This window comes from Ambystoma mexicanum, chromosome 10 (assembly GCF_040938575.1).
Source record: "Ambystoma mexicanum isolate Mex_15411 chromosome 10, UKY_AmexF1_1, whole genome shotgun sequence".
Lineage (NCBI taxonomy): Eukaryota > Metazoa > Chordata > Amphibia > Caudata > Ambystomatidae > Ambystoma > Ambystoma mexicanum.
Genome location: NC_090932.1, coordinates 653,042,089 through 653,059,679, shown reverse-complemented (window position 1 = coordinate 653,059,679; position 17,591 = coordinate 653,042,089). Strand labels below are relative to the sequence as shown.

General features: G+C 45.5%; 1 protein-coding gene across 2 annotated transcripts in view; it reads right to left on the bottom strand.

Moving 5' to 3' along the window:
* The window catches only part of PLOD2 (procollagen-lysine,2-oxoglutarate 5-dioxygenase 2), a 517,076-nt gene that overhangs the window by 171,895 nt on the left and 327,590 nt on the right, over positions 1 to 17,591 (bottom strand). For both annotated transcript variants that reach the window (XM_069618251.1, XM_069618250.1), the window contains exons 4-7: positions 15,775 to 15,938; positions 10,841 to 10,953; positions 5,711 to 5,774; positions 2,882 to 2,979 (exon numbers count right to left, since the gene is read on the bottom strand). In XM_069618251.1, coding sequence (XP_069474352.1) covers positions 2,882 to 2,979; positions 5,711 to 5,774; positions 10,841 to 10,953; positions 15,775 to 15,938 — 439 coding nt within the window. The remainder of the gene's footprint in view (positions 1 to 2,881; positions 2,980 to 5,710; positions 5,775 to 10,840; positions 10,954 to 15,774; positions 15,939 to 17,591) is intronic.

Here is a 17,591-nt window from a genome sequence, read left to right as displayed (position 1 = left end):
ATAGAGACCTTTCAGAGAAGTAAAAATGGTGCGCTTCCTTTTCAAATAAAAAGGTCAGCTTTTAATTATGTGTGAATAACCTCTCGAAATGATCCAACCAGTGAAACTGAATTTCGGCGGCGCGGCAAATAACAAGCACTGTGGCTTACTTCAAGTTGTATTTTCTTCACACTGGATGGACTCGGTTCGCAGAATGACAATACTATTGGCCTCGAGCGAAATATTAATAGTACAAACAATCATAAAAACAGAAAATCTGTTTTCTCAGCAGGTCGACCGTCCGAATAAGATGTATTGCTGCACAAGCAGCTCTCGCAGTTTAAAGTAAGGCAAGGAGTACCAGGAAACGACTGGACCAGTCAGATCAAACAGGAGGTGGCAGCCACCAGAAGCGGAGGCAGCTTTTGGTGTCGGAGGGGCGGGGGGCAGATAATAGGGCAGCAGCTGGAGGCTCGGGGGTGCACTGGGCACACACTAGGCACCAGGGAGGTTCCGGGGGTTGGGGGCGGCTGCCCCCTGCCTCTGCCACTGTAATGGTGGCACCTAAAAGCATTCCCATTTCATGGCTGATTTTTCTTTCAGGGTCATCTTCTTAATCTCCTACCGTAAACTACTTTTGGCAAATCACTTATCTTTCATTCTGCGCCCTAGCCTTTGTCTCAAACCCATAATTCAGGGCCACTCATTTACTATCCACCAGTGCCGGTCCCAATGTGCAAAAACATTTGATTAAAAAATGTTATTCGAGCACCCAGATACAAATGTATGTGTGGCACACGGTAGAGATGCATGTAGAATATAATTGGACCTTATTAGGCATAACTGAGGAAGTATAAAGTCACAACAGTGAAACACCTCATGAATATAACCAGTGTGTCAAGACTATAAAGCCTCTCAACAATTCCACAATTACTGCTGCTGCAGGTTAGGAGCGAAATGTCCCCTCCCCCACATCCCAACGCCCCCTCTCCCTCGAGTACCACATTCAAGGCCTGTTTTCTATGGGGGCGAGGGGAAAGGGGTGGCCTCTGGGGACTTGGCACCCCTGCTGGAGCCAGGCCTGTTAACAGGCAAAGATGGCCCAGTCCAGCTGCTTTTCACAGCTCTTTGAGCAAACACTTGTTGATACATGGTTTGGCAGTCAGCGCCCTGTGAAAACCATCTTTTTTGCCAAGATCAGAGTGGCACCCGCTCTAACTGTGGGCCCCACACTCGAGAGGGAGGAACACATAAATGCATTCCAGAAACAATATTTCCTGTAAGAAACTGTGGTCTGCAAAATCGTTTCAATGTACAGCTTGACCACGATAGTTTCCACTTGAACGACTCACCAAAAAAATATAAAGTGTAATTGGTTATAAAAAAAAACAAACACATCGTAGGTATTGTAGATGATACAAATGAATTAGTTTAATTGTCACAGAAGATGCTGCTCTCCAAATTCTACCTAAAAATCTATTTGCCAGTGGAAAAAGGCAACCTGGAGAACATTTTGTGTATATGGTCTCAGATATTGTTCACAGCGGATGGATTTTCCCAATGAAATACATAGACAACCATAGGCTCCTTCTAAGAAAGATGCTACCAAAAGTGAACATTTTCATTGCATTCGCAACATTCCAAAAGCAAATAGCTGAGAGTTTGGCTGTTTAATATTTGCGGATTTCAGTAAAAGAAGGGTTCTAAAAGTGTGCCCACTGAGCTCTGGTGACCTATCTTCTGTAAATCAGTGATTTTTGTTCAGCGCCTTTTGACTTTAGGCCCAAGACATAGAATGAAATGGATCCCGCCTGATAACCGGGACACAAAATCAAGGCTTTTCGCCTTCCTAAATCGCTGATGATCGTCCATATATCTGATATCAGATGGAAGTAAATTCTTCAGTCCAACAGCCTGTGTAGAAAATGCCTCGTAGCACAAACGTGTCCCCTGATATCTGGGTCCCTCGATTTGCAGTGAAGTGGAAAAGAAGAGTTCTTTGTTTGTTGCTTCCCTGTCAGAAATGTTTTCAGCCATTGGGTTTTAATACCGCGATAGATGGCAAACAAAGCGGCAACACCACGATAGGAGCGATAGGAGGCCAAGAGAAAGTGGGAGAGACCGAGGGGGGAGACAGACTGCAGAAGGGTCCCAATCCAGAAAGCACTTGGCCATCTGCATGGACAGCAATATGTATTTCAAATGATGCCAATAGTTGTAACAGGATTAGCTGCACAGCAACTCTTTGGTGGAGTTAAACAGAAGGCGGGAGGCATTAAGCATGGCTAAACTTGGGTCACTTTCAATGATACTGATAAACCTTTTCCATTACATTCAGAGGAATACAATATGATTACTTGTGCACTTCCTACTTGTGCTTGAGTCCTTTCTTGAGATGATTTGAGAGGTATTTGAGGATTCCAATGTGTAAACAATTGGTGGAATAGTCAATTCATGATAGCGCAAGTGTCATAACAGCCTGGAACCTACAAAGGAGAATCTACACATTCTGTCAGCAACTATGATCCAAAGACTGGACTGAATTTTCTGGCATGGGGATTCACCCCCTTGTCCTGCTCTCTTTCTTTCATAGGAGTGATGCGTAGAGCAGCACAAGCATTTGTACTCAGTACACTTGAGAACCATATCAAGATTAAGAGGCAGAGATCCACGTCACACCTTTAAACATGGTTTTCAAGGCCGCAGTGAGAGCAGGGCAATATTAACTCTCACACCTAAAACGAAAGACACCATCATATCTGACCCCAGGCTTTAAGATCTTCGAGAAAAAAGAGTTGCCAGGAATAAGGCATTTCCTTGATTTAGACACACATAGCCTCTTATCCTTGCACAATCACAGTTTTCAATGCCACATGGTATGGCAGATATCCTAAGTACATACCTTAGTTGGTCCATTCCCCCGTAGGATGACCGGAAAGGTGTCGTACACAGTATTCCTACCCCTTGCCCTTCCATTTTTAAATTTCAGTAAAACTTCATCTGAAAAGAAAAAGCATTTGCTGATTTATTTTGGAAAAAAACACAGTGACCCCTAGTATAGGGAGGTCCAACATATCTTCAATGCACTGCAACAAGCAATTTTGATGCTGTATATATGACTATTAGTTGTGTCAAACAGTGTGCCACTCTTACTTGCATGATTAAAGTTTGATTTAAAATTAGACTTAATGGAAGTACCTTACATTCATAATGAATGCATACACCAATCTTTTGCCTTCTTGGCTGCTTCAAGCTCTTCATTCGAGAATCTCTTCATTCTGTTTAGCCTTTATATGAGACCCCGAGCTGACCTAGTTAGTTCATTTGGAGTTACCTTCTAACTTTACGCAGAAGAGACCCCACTGATTTTCCATGTTGAAGAACTGCTACAGGAGGTCTTAAGGACTGTCTGAAATAGGTTGGCCTGTGGATGGACCTCAATCGTCTAAAGATCAATATATCAAAACCGGAAAATCTGCTATCCTCGCCACCTCTGTCAAATCAGCTGCTTGGTAACTCAGAGGGAGTTCTGGGGTCTGAGTTATGTTTAATTAAGTTCTGAACGGAGGTGCTCGGAGACTGACCTGCATCTGCCTCTAAGGTTATGAATCTGGGTGTCTGGCTGGATCTGGCTCTTCCTTTAGATAGCCACATTTTCAAGGTTGCCAGTTCTTGCTTTTACCGTCAGTGTTCAATGTGGAGATTTCTGGGCTACTTCACTTTCTGCTAAAGGTTGCAACTGCTTAATGCTTTTGTAGCAACTGGACTATTGCAATGCAATCTACCGGGGTCTTCTTAAATGGGCTATCAACAGACTACACATGATTCAGAATGCGGCTGCAAGGCTTCTCTTACACTTGGGTCATAGAGACCACATCTCCTCTTCCTTACATACACTGCACTGGCTCCCTATCAATCAACAGGCTAAGTTTAAGGTGCTCTTTTTAATGCTTAAAGATTTTTACAACACTGCCCCCCTTTTTTCAGGAATTGGTTCCAATGCTACCAACCTTCCAGACTCCATTTTACGATGCTTAGATTTAGATATGAAAGATGGGGAGGCCGTTCTTTTTCTGGCCAGGCAACCAAACCATGGAATGGACTGCCTACTGCCCTCCGCCTTCATCTGTGACCATCTGAAGTTCAGAGAGAGATTGAAGACCTCTCTATTCCCTCACTAACCTTCGCTGAACATTCTTCAGCACCTTTGTGCCTTTTCAAGGTGGATGATGCACTTTATAAGTCTCTCTATCATACCAGTCTCGGGAGGATAGCTTAGGAGCAACACACTTGCCTTGGAAGCAAGGTGATACAGAGCAACACAGGTTTGATCCCCGGGTCCACGCTTAGAACCCCCTGGGTATTAAGCACGTTATAAATAACCCACTATATAGTAAGCAATTATATACCATACCTTACCAAGATGGCCCAGGCATCCTTTTTCAATAGTATGTATGTGCTATTCCATGAATTAATGGCACCTGCATTCAGGAGTGGTCAAGAAAACAGACCACTCACACACCAAACTCATGTATTCCCATCTCAGAAAGTGTTTAGACTGACAGGAGACTTAGGTATGGGTCGTCCCAGATTCACTCATCTAAGACCCTGCGGTTTAGGTGCAGCATATTCACAGCATTTCACTAAGGATGGCATACTGTCCAAAGGAGAAGGACTACCAACTGCTCAGGGGATAAACTCCCTAGGTCTCAAATTGCAATGGGCGCAGCTGCAGGAGGCTCTGAACTGCATGGTCTGTGTGAGGCGGATCTGCGGAAGACCTCACTGCTAAGGCAGGTGGAACAGACAGCAAGGGGGCTACTGAGCAGCCGCGCACGTTGGTTTAATTTAGTGCACATTGTGCTAGGTGCTTTGGAGGACCTCCACAGAGACATTACAAGATCGACTAGATCCCAACAACGGCTCAAAACAAAATAAATATGATATTTAACACCAAGCCCCTGATTCACAAAGGAGTCAGAGTAGGATGCAACACACCCCATGCGACAGGTCCCTCCAACATACAGAGGCCTTGTTCATAAATAGATGGGCATATGTCCTGCAGAAGCATAGCCAGGGCCCCCCTGCACAGGCTTGCCATGTATGCTGTGGCTCACCCAAAACTCATGGGTGCCGGCGTCAGAAAACTCAAGGATTCGCAGCGTGCAGTGTATTCCAGGTGGCGGGCCCTAAAGGCCCAATCACCGGAAATGCTTCTGTCACCGTCCCAGCCTTAACTTTAATTAGCGCTTCTGTTTGGGCTACAATAAGTGAGATAGAGGCCTGAAAGCATCCTGTCGGGATTATGCAGTCCCCTGAGCCCGCCCCACGCCCTGCCACACCACACCAAATGAAAGTAAAGCTCTTGCCTTGGGGAGTGCAATTGTGAGAGGATCCGTCCCTGGATCAGAGGCGACCTCACATACGTGCTGGGAAAAGCCCTGTAAGCATCCCCTCCAGTTCAGGTCGTGTCTTTAGCTCCGAGAAAGCACTTTATCTCCGAGAAAGCACTATTGCAGAGATTAATCGCTCTGCAGGCAAACTGCGCACATTTTCCAACGTGCTCACACATTGATAGATTGTAATATACACTCGGGTGATTACCAGCTAGCCCTGCCTTACTATGTAGCCATACCTCTAAATGGCATTGTGCTTGCAATGTATAGGCACAGCAGCAAAGTGGCATTGAACAAAACAAAACATGTGTTTAATGCTCCTGCTAAAGCCATACCAACAGCTCCGTTCAAATTCTGGAAAATCCTGCACTTGTGATCCAAAGTGATGTTAATGCGCTCCTAGAAAACAAATAAAATAGCAAGTATCATTTCACATTACAGGAACACACGCACGTTTTACAACTATGATCCAGCCTTTCCTTTAATTGTTCAAGATATGTCATTTAAAGAATTGCATTCACTATTTAGGTGGTAGAGACACATTGCGTTGCAACCTGGGTAAGAAAAAAGTCTGTACTGCTTTGTAGACTATTGGAGATTTCACAGAACCCACACATTTATTAAGCAAATCCCTGCTTGCTTTGTTTGAATAAGTCACGTCCAAACAATGTTGCACAGCTACCATTTTATAAACAAGACACGCGCCTCTGATCCTAGCAAGGAATACACTAAATATTATGACGGAAAATAAGCACAACAACTTAGGAAGCGTGACAAGCGCAGCAGTGAGGCCTTCAAATCCAGGCACGTGTGGAAGGCCCCTTAAAGAGCACAAGTTTGGAAACAGAAGGCCACATGAAAGGTAGTGCTGGAAATGGAAAAAATGTATTGGGGAAAGCTCACTTTTTAGGAGGGGCGGGTCTTTGAAAAGGTGGGGGCAGGACCACGTTGCAGAAAAACACGGGCCTCATGGGGCTGGCGGTAACCGTGCCAGTATTCCGGTGGGTTGCCGCCAGACCTGTAAACATTAACCGGCGCCTGACTTGCCGGTAACACTGGGGGAATACAACCTTGGCGTTCTGGAAAGTCAGGCGCCGGTAAATTGTCATTCCCGATTCCCATAGAGTCCCGTAGAACTCTGGGGAACACGGAAGCCCCGGCACTCTTATTACTGGTGCCGGGGCTTCCGTGAAGGTCTGCTTACCATGGCCGCTGTGTCCGGCAGGGTCCGCCATGTCGGGCACAGCGGCTCCGGCATGCAGACCTGTAATATGTCGGTCCGGAAACAACGGTGCCGGTAAGATTACTGGCACCGTTGTTTCCAGACTGGCAGGTTCAGAATGATCCCCAGTATCTCTCTATAGAACCCAATCCTGCCGATTTGCATAAAAGCAAAGAGCATTATGGGAACAATGAAATGTCCACAATTTTAAATGTTAAACATGTCTTATAGTGATTCATAAAAGAAAACCTTTTAAGCAAATAATGGACTCTTCTGTTTTGATTGGTTAGAATATTCACCCTAATAAAGAGCTGTCTGTAAAATGCAGGACATGTATACCAGTTTGAAAAGCTGCAAAACTGGTGGTTTCTGTATGCAGGCTCCAGTACTGTGTGTTCTGAACACTAGTTGAAGAATGGGTTCTGCAGAGGGAGTATTCCTCTGTGAGGGAGGAGAGAGCAGGGCACCAGCCCAACCCATTTTGCATTTCGTGCATTGATGAAAGAGGTTCAGTGTGAGCAGGTACAGAGTGAAACGCTGTGCTAGGACTGCATGTAATTATGAACACATTGTTATGTTATGTTATGTTATGTTATTTTGCATTTATATAGCGCCTTATATACCATTGGTATGGTCTGATGGTGCTGGTAGGTTGAACGCCCTCGGGAACCGAAGTTCGGGTCAGTAGAGAGAGAAGAGAGAGTCAAAAGGTGCGCGTGCGCACCAGGTATGTGTGCAGCTGGGGCGGAATTCAAGTGGTAGCTGCTTCTTAAAGGCAGGAGTGGTGGTTGAGAGATCTGGAGTATGTGTTCGTTCTGGCCGGCTTTATCCAGGACGAATGTGGCTGCGTTAGGCCTGAGGAGAACGCCTGGCTGGGGGGGGTGAAACCAGCAATGTTTACTTAGAGTGTTGTGGAGTGAGCGGGAGATGTAGATATGAGAACAGTTATACCGAATGGTGTCATAGTATCTCTGTGTTCTAGTTGAGTGATGGTGTAAGGGAGAGAGTAAGCGTGGGGTGTGTTATGATATATATTCTTTTTCAAATGTTCCCTGCATTCCAAAGCATATTATGTATGTCACGCAGTTCCGAGCGGGCAGGTCCGTTCTATTCATTTTTGTTCATTTCAGGCGTTCAGGATTGTCCTACACATTCATGCCTGCTCGACCTATTCATGTACTCTGGTTCACCTTGCGTGCTCAAGATTATCCTTCATTCTCCAGTGTGCCTCACGCATGCTCTTATGTGTTCCATACGTGTGCACTCCTGTCCTTCTTGTGCACGCACTCCAGTCTACCCAGCGCATGAACTCCTGTCTGCCTACACACTCATCTGCTCTGTATACCCAACCGCTCTCTATAGGTGTCCAGTCAACTCGTCGAAAAAAAACTGGTCGACTGCAATTTGGTCGACGCAATTTGGTCGAAAACCATTTCGGCGAAAATTTTTTTTTATTTATATATTTATTTTTTGGGTTTTCGTTTTGTTAAAAAATGGGTTTTTAGAGAAAAAAAGGGGTTTGGGGGGGGACACCCCCCAAAAAAAAAAAAAAAAAAGGGTTAAAATAGAAAAAAAAAAAATTTGACGAAATGGTTTTCGACCAATTTGATTCGACCATTTGTCTGGTCGACCAATTTTTTTCGACGAATTCACTGGCAACCCTCTCTATACACATCTGTTTGGTACGCTCATTTGATCTACACACTCATCTTGTCTACACACTCATCCAGACTACTCACTGATACGCTCAACATACTATTCGTCAGCTCCACATACTCATCCATTCAGCATACTGCTCTGTTCAGCATACTCATCCGCTCTACAAATCCATCAGCTCCGTACGCTCGTCCGCTCCACAGACTCATCAGCACCACATACATTCTTACGCTCCATATACACTCCACCCATTCGTCCGCTCCACACATTCGTCCACTCCACACATTCGTCCGCTCCGCACATTCGTCCGCTCCGCACATTTGTCCGCTCCGCACATTCGTCCAGTCTACACACTCGTCCAGTCTAGACACTCGTTCAGTCTAGACACTCGATCCACACATTCGCCCGCTCCACACATTCGTCCGCTCTACACATTCGTCCGCTCCGCACATTCGTCCGCTCCGCACATTCGTCCAGTCTACACACTCGTCCAGTCTACACACTCGTTCAGTCTACACACTTGTTCGGTCTAGACACTCGTTCAGTCTAGATACTCGATCACCCGGTCCACCCACACATCGGCACAACATACTACTCGTTGGCTTGACAAAATTACTCGTCTGCTCTGCGTGTCCATCCGTTCCAGACACTCATCCGCACTGTGTATTAGTTCGCTCCACACATTCATCTGTTTCACAACACTCATCCGCACCACACTTTCATCCGCTTCACACACTCATCCGCTCCACAATATTCATCCGCACCAAACACTCATCCGCTCCACACACAACATCCACTCCACAAACTCACCCGACACCTCCCATTCACCTTTTCGCACAATCATCTGCTCCATCAGCTCATCCGCGCCACTCCTACGTCCGCTCCACATATTCGTCTGTTTCAGAACCCTCATCCGCTCTCCACACCATGCCGCACTCCACACTCATCCGCTCACCACACCCATCCGCTCTCCACACTCATCCGCTCTCCACACTCATCCGCTCTCTACACTCATCCGCTCTCCACACTCATCCGGTCTCCACACTCATCCGCTCTCCACACTCATCCGCCCTCCACACTCATCCGCTCTCCACACTCATCCGCTCTCCACACTCATCCGCCCTCCACACTCATCCGCTCTCCACACTCATCCGCTCTCCACACTCATCCGCTCTCTACACTCATCCATTCTCCACACTCATCCGCTCTCCACACTCATCCGCTCTCCACGCTTATCCGCTCTCCACGCTCCACACCCATCCGCTCTTCATGCTCATCCGATTTCCACGCTCATCCAAACTCCATACTCATCCGATTTCCACGCTCCTCCGCTCTCCATGCTCATCCGCCCTCCTCGCTTGTTCTCTCTACATGCTCGTTCACTCTTACACATTCGTCTGGTCAGACGTCCATCCAGTCTATACGTTCGTCCGTTCGGATTAGTCGACTGTTCTACGCCCTCCTGTGTTCTGTTCGCTTTTCTGTTTTCGCATTTTCGTCAACTCTACACGTACTCATCATCTCTACACGCTCGTCCATTCTCCGCACACAAACCACTCTGTATACTCATTGGCTCTAGTATGTTCATCTATTTCCTCTGGTCACTATATTCATTTGATCTTTCTAGTCGTCTATTCTACCACTCTCGCACCCTTCCACTTAGTGTGTTCATCTGTTCTATAAGCTACATCCATTCTGGATATTTCGTCTATGTCATTCATTAAGTTCCCTCCTCATTCATTAAGATCATTTCATCGATTCAGATCTCCTAGTTTACTGATGATTTATTCCTATTATCCACTTCACTGTTTTGATCTACATTACTCGTTTGGTACTGTTTGTCTTATGGTTTACATTCGATTTTATTTAGTTGTACATTTCTTGCTTCCGGTCAATTGCTGGTTAGTTTTAGCGGAAGAGCCAGGTTTTCAGTAGTTTGCGGAAGGCCGTTAAGTCTTCAGTTAGGCGGATGTGGGGTGGGAGCGAGTTCCATAGGGTTGGGGCTAGGGCTGAGAATGATGATCCGCCTAACCTGGCTGAGTTTGTCTTAGGGATTACTAGGAGGCCGGCTGAGCTTGATCTTAGGGTGCGAGTGGGGTGATAAGGTATTAGCTTGTCTTGAAGATATTGCGGTCCAGTTTTATGCAGTGCTCGATGGGAGAGGCATAAGGTTTTGAAAGCTACCCTACGGGCTACTGGAAGCCAGTGCAGTGTCTTAAGGGCTGGGGATACGTGGTCTCTTGGACCGAGCGCAAATGAATGTAAATTTTACCAAATGTCTGTGACAGAGGCGTTGCTGGGGGTGGGGGGCTATAGCCCCAGGTCTTTTGGTTGTAGCCCCGGAGAGAAGGTCGGGGGTTACAACCAAAAAGTCTAGATAGCCCCCAGCCCCGACAGTCCCAAAATTAGCATAGCCCTGGATCTTTCCAGACCTAGCAACACCCCAAGTCTGTGATGCATTAAAATGTAACACGTGTTTGACGATATAGCAGCGATAATAAATGTTGTCATTAAACAAAGACACACTCTGGTTCTGTTTTGCCCCCTTTGCATTTATTATGCAAAAATTATAACGCTGACTACATACCCTCTGCAGCGGGTTAATGTAGATTTTGGTGTAAAAAAGCTGGTCGTCATCGTTATCTTGAAGGTCCCATTGTTCAACAATCTTCTTAATCGCTGACATGTAGCCAATGAACCCTGAAACATAAGAAGAGCAGAGCATGCATAACCAGGGCTTGGTAGGGGGGTAGGAGGGAGGAGCTCAGTACACGTGGCTGCCACAGGCGGTGTCCCCATTGGAGCTTCTAACAAGCGAGTCGGCAGCACAGGTGACGTCATTCAGTGCAGCGAGATGAGATTGATTTCATTACAGATACTTGCCCAAAGCATCTTAAAATGGCATCTGTTCATAAAAACTACACGTGAAAAAAGAATTACAAACCGACATAACAAGCCTAGCTGCCAAGTTGCCCACTTCCCATGCCGGACTCCTTAAGCCAGTCCCGTGTTTTCCCCCACTGCATGTTGGGACTTGTAGACCCATCCTTACAATGGGAAAAACCAAACTACATGTTCCAGCATGCAATTGGAAACACAATTTGGGACTGGCTCAGGTGTCACACATGGAACTGGGAAACTTGGCAGGGGGAAAAGGGACAAAGGCTTTTTTGAAGGACCGAAGGAGTACACCAATGAACAAATTGATACATCTAGGAATGTTACAATGCTTTATGTGCCCAGTCACAGGAAAGGGGAATTGTGACACTTGGGTGTGGATGGAAAGCGTGGCAAGGCTATAAACAACAAGGCAGATACTGTCAGGCTTCTCGGGGTGCTCCAAGGGCTTTTCTGAAGGCCTTGTGATTGAGTTGCTGCTGAATAGTTAAAGGACGCTGTCTGGGGATCGAGTGGGGGAGGAGGGGGCTTTTGGTTTTCAATTTTTAGGAGGACCTTTGTTTGTCATAGGATCCATGTGGACAGATGCAAGATATAACATATCTGAAAAGAAGTCTATGTGTCTGCTTCGTCAAAGAAGGTTCAATGAGGAACAGGAGACTTGGAGAATGATTTAAGTCGCTCAGGCATCAGTGGAGAGATTTTACTGTTGGGGTGTCATTGGCACAAGGTCCTAGTCCCCAGCCCACCTGCTGCAGAGTTCTGGGCCGGGGGTTGCCTGTGAGTGGTTACTTGGTAGGTTAACAGGTTATGTGTGGCACTAGTCAAGCCAGGGTCGAGTTGCTGCTTAGTCCTCGGAGTGCCTAACTCGGGAATTCTCAAATATGCCAGCCATATGGGGCAAACGGACAGTTATTATATTCCCTGCACGGCCAGAGCATCAGGCCCACGTTTTGTCATGCAAGAATGCCATTATGACACATCACAGAGGACTTTCAGTAAGAGATCATTACAGGAAGACATCTTTTTCTATATTTCTTTTGAATTGTTTTCAAGAGACATGGCAAATCATGCCAAGCAAGAAATTAATGCATGGGTAAAAGGGGTGTATGGCCCACACTTTTAGGAGCCCCTTCTTGCTGCTTACTCATGCAATAAAAGCATTTTCCTTTCAGCGCAATGCACCTCCTCCTCAACTGCACTTCCGAACAAGCATTGGCAATTCCAACTTTTGCGTAGGCATTAGATATGGGATAGGTTTTTGCCATGGCACTGCCATAGGAGTACTAACTGATCCTTTATGGTAGTTGCTGCAAAATGGTTCAAGTACCTGTGCATAGGATAGCAGGGCCTGAAAAAGGCCCATCCAATACCTATAAACAAGAAAAAACGGTGGTCTTTATCAATTCTTGTTTTTAAAACGACTTCCAAGCAAGGACACAAGTACTGCTTATAAATCAAGTGGGTGAAGGCACACTTGGTTAAAACATTTTTATTAGACCAATGACATAGTTAAAGCTCGAATTAAGCCATTACCTCTACGAAGATTGCTTTGAAATAACCATGGCAGGCACTATAGCACAATGTTTGATGTTACCACTGGAAAAAGCTAGCTCAAAGAGATCACGGGAAAATGTGTTGTGGGCGGGGAGTGAGAGGAAGTGGATGGGAATGGCCATAGGCATTAGCATGCCACGGGCAGTCAATTGCTAGATAAATAAGAAAACCACACCCACAAGATGTGTATCCCTCCTCATATCCCACCTCCCTTCTAGTATCCCCCATTGCAATAGTTTTGGCTTCTAGGCGATGCTTTAGAGCCACCTAATAACCAAAACTCAAAATGTCTGGCCACTGGCACAAACTGCTGGAGCTGGCTGTGCTGACAAGTTGTATTGGCTATTACTGGCACCAGGGAAAATCCCTTGTGCCAGATTCAGGAATAAAGAACAAAGTTGATAAGACACAGGCACACACTGACATGATAGACAGATAATGATATCAGTGTGTGCATTTGCGCAGATCCTTTGTTCTGCTTTTGGGTGGTGTGTCCCATGTCCTGTACAAGGCAACAATATACTAACTAGTGAGTGATAAGCACATAGTTACATTTTAGTGGCCACTGACTTGCCATCTCCTTGGTGTTTTGCATGGGCTCTGTGAAGCCTATTTTCTACATGCCAGTGCATTTTTTTTGTGAGTCGGCTGCATTCTCCTCCTGTGGACCACTGGCTCTCACCTGACTCAACCTATGCGGTAGCGTCCCAGCCAGGGAGGAATTGGGCTGGAACAAGGCAGGGCTTGTTTCTGGCAAACCCTGTCTTGCCAGAGTGCCTTGCTATGTTAGCCCATGGCCCAAAATCCCCGGACTATCTTAGAAGTTGACAAGCTCTGTTTTTGTGCCTGGCTCCTGCTATCACTTCGAAACAGTGATTATGCCTTATCCCCTATGTTATTATTCAATGTCTACATCCAGCCTTTTGCTAGCCTCGTCCGCTCCAGCAGTCTTCGCTGCTACTCCTATGATGATGACACTCAGATCATTGTCCGGCTTCATTATTCACAGCCGGACACAACTTTTTGGCATACGGGTTGCTTGGCAGTGTTCGCGGGATGGATGAGCAGCAATTGGCTGAAATCAAATGGGGAGACGACGGAGAGTCCTGGTGGTTGGTTCCCCTTCTCTTTCTTCTTCTCTGTCCCATTTTTGGACTTCTTCATTTTGGCCTCGGGAACTTGGCCTGCTTCCCACCCCTGTATCTGTGGTGAAAAATCTTGAGTTTAAGTTTTCTGCATCTTTATCTACTGAGGCACAGGTCAGTGCTGTCTGTCATACTGGCCATTTTCAGTTAAAAATAATTGCAGAAAGTTTTACCTTTCCTTCTCTTCCATCTTCGGGCCTCTGTCGTTACAGCGCTTGTTCTGAGTCGCATCGACTATTGTAATTCTCTTTTTCTAGCACAACCACTCTATCTTACTAATCGTCTTCAGCTCCTTCAAAATCTGGAAGCTCATGTGGCCACTGATACCCCTTCTGGGTCTAATATCTCCCCTGTGCTTCGCTCTTTGCATTGACTGACTGTTTCTTAAGTGCATCTCGTTTAAGTCATTTTGTATAGAGCACCAGGCATTTTATGGTCAGGGTGCAGAGTACTTGCAGGACATGTTTTCACCGTAATTGCCCCACTCGCTCGCTGCACTCTCAAAATTCCTGGTTGATTTCGACCCCTCAGTTTCGTCTAGCCAGGTACAGTGGCCGCTCATTTTCTGTCTCTGCGGCCAAGTTATGGAACTTTTTACCACTTACTGTTATGGCCACTGAAAATCATCTTCAGTTTCGACGCTTGTTAAAAACATACTTGTGTTAGCCGCCTCTGTTTCTGATTTCCTGTTGTTCTGCTGGTATCCTTAGCGCCAATTTGCCTTTGGTGTTCATGCACTTTAGAACTATAAATTACAAAAAAAGTGCCACTGCCATTTAGCACTGTGACCTTACCTGCAGTGCCTGATAGTAATGGCCTGTGGCCATGTCCTGGCACAGTGATTGTACGTGCGGCACACTGACCCAACATTCTGTTTCCACTGGGCAAGGCAATGCCACAAATACGGTACCTCTATCCCAAAGGCCTGCTGGGCATGCCTGTGACCCTACCCCACGGACATTGTGCCAACACACTCCTCATGCAAGATTGCTGTGTATCCATCCAGACTTTTTTGTTCTACAACAATCCTTATGGGAATGTAAATGGGGAATGGTTTTTGGGATCTTGAAAACCCCCCTGCCCCCACCACCCCGAATGTACCTTAAAATTAGAGTGGGATCCATATTATTTCGGGAATGTTTAATGAAGTTGGGCCACAGGGACCGGATGTTGATTGGGAAGTGTTTCCACCATAGTGTCCCACTCAGTGGTTGAAGTGAGCGGGAGCGAGCGGGAGCGGTGCTCCTCTACTTTTTAGAATGACCTTTGACAGCTCCTATACTTTTATTTTAAAAAGAAAACGTTCCGGAACGGTTTTGTTTTAAAATAAAAGTGTAGGAAGAAGTTGAAACTTGCACTTTCAGTGCTCTGCACTGAACGTTCCCTTAAACAGCAGGTACAAGTGTTTGGGGGGGGGGGTGTATTGTTTGTAGGAGGGGTCATGGTGATGGGGTTTGTGGGGAGTGGGTGCAGGCCAGCAGGGAACATAGTTCCACTACTTCTTTTCATACACTTCGACCACTGGTCCAACTGCACGGAACTTCAATAAATCTTGCAAGGATATGCTCACGGGTGTTTTCCTGTTCATGAAGAGATAAGCCCACGCTGCGTTTCGATTATTTCCAGTGAATGCCATGGTTAGAACAAAATGTGTCTAATTTACCTGATTCGTATGTTCCATTAGTCGCAAGCCGAAAGCCAGAAGAAATATGTATGTATGTATGTATGTCTGAGGTTTATGAATGTCCAGAGAGGGTTCCAAGTAAAGGTGTTCCTGTGAATTGCGTAAAGTAATCCTGTTGAATTATGGCTGTTGGAACCATTATAGTACCCGCAAGGATGCTTAATCCTTTCATTACGGTAACAGGAAATGTTTAAATAGCAATTGTTAAGGTATGGTGTGCCTTAAACACGTGCTTACCTCCAGAACTCAAGAAACGTTTTCCACTTCGGACGAATGGGTATTTGTCTGCCAATCTTTTATCCGGCCACACTAGACTTTCTGCGCCAAAAACCACTTTGTTGTTGGCCTCATGAAACTTGTCCAACAGCTCTTCGGGGCCGCCGGCAAATATGACATCATAGCTGTAGAACAGAAGACATGTTCACATTAAGTTCCCTTTTGATGCTTACGTACGAGTATTATGCAAATCATGGTTATGCTCACCTGCAGGTGCATTGTTTTAATGTTACTCTGTAATACAATGTGCCAGTTTGGCTGATCTATGCTCAGTTTCAGACATATGCTGGGAATAAGCAGTGACGCTGCCGATGGAACGATGTCTATTCGGCTGCGAGCATTCCATCCGAATATAATAATGGCCCTCAAGATGAAATAGGTCACAAACTAAAAGGAGCTCGTCAAAAGTGAACATGGAATGTACAGGAAATGTCAACAGTGCAGGGAGTGCAGCACTTCTGCGGCAGTTTATTCTATGTACACTTGCGCATAGGTGTCAACCTTTTTTTTTTTTTTTTTATAAAAGAAGGGTTCTTATTAGAGCTTCCAATGACTTTACAAAGAAACTAGGGGGTTCAGCTCAGTCTAGTGTGCTGTGTGGCACACTAATGACACACATCCAATCAGCAAAAAGCTATAAACACCAAAGTCAATTGGCGAAATGACATCTCAATTCCCAACCTAGCAAATTCCTTCATCATACTGGGTTAAAAACTTAGAACAAACGAAGTGCTGTAATTACCATATTCATACATTTCTAAAGATAGGTAGAACCAGAGGTTGTGACTGGGAATCCAGACCTATAGAAGTTGATTTCACAACACACAATTTAGGGATGCGCATTGCAAGGTGAAACTGTATATGATCCGAGAACAGTCATGCATTACAAGGAGACCTATTCATTCAGCAAGCCCCCGGACTCTTGGACGATAATCTGTTAATGCAAACACTTTCCTGGGAAAGCTAGACAAAAACATATTCTCAAGGGCCTTTATTACTGGGCATAATTGCAACTCATTCAATATCGCCTGCCCTCATGACCCTATAGCCATCACAGAAAAAAAAGAAAATTCACGAGAGTCGTGAGATTTTGACCCACAGATGAGCAATGAATTTTAAAGAGAAAAATGAATTTGAATTTCCCACTGTTTACAGGAAAATGTCTGTATTCATAGTTTGAAGCAACAACTCAGCAGCCCAGTTGGTGAAAAGCATACACTGATCTGTTCTTTCTGGGTGACATTATGAACCATTGATTTGACTAACACCCTTTCACTTGTGGGTGAAGCAGTGGAGTGCTGTGCAACAATGGGTTAATAGGAATACAGGTAAGGGGGCACTAAAAACAGTATGACTGTGGTACACACATTTAAGTAACAGGTGCAGTAATTAGGGGCAATGTGGGGTTGGCTGGCAGGTGGGTTAGGGGTCTCTTGTCTTGGGTCCGTGAAGAATGTGCTCCTTGAAGAGAAGGAACTTGAGTTCCTTTCTGAATTACATGAGGCTTGGTATGAGTCTAATGCTGATGAGTACGAGGTCCGACAGCATGGAGGGCATAGACCAAGAATACCTGTTTACTCTTTATTCATGACAGGTCTCTCGATCACCCATGACACCTTGTTACCAACATTATAAACACAACCCCTTGTAGGGACATTTCATCAAAATTAATTTCATATGTGATGTCGTCAGTGATGTCATCAATGACACTTTGTACCAAAGGATAAAGCTACTAAAGTAAAATGCACTGTGTGTACTCGGTCGCGGACTACCTGGAC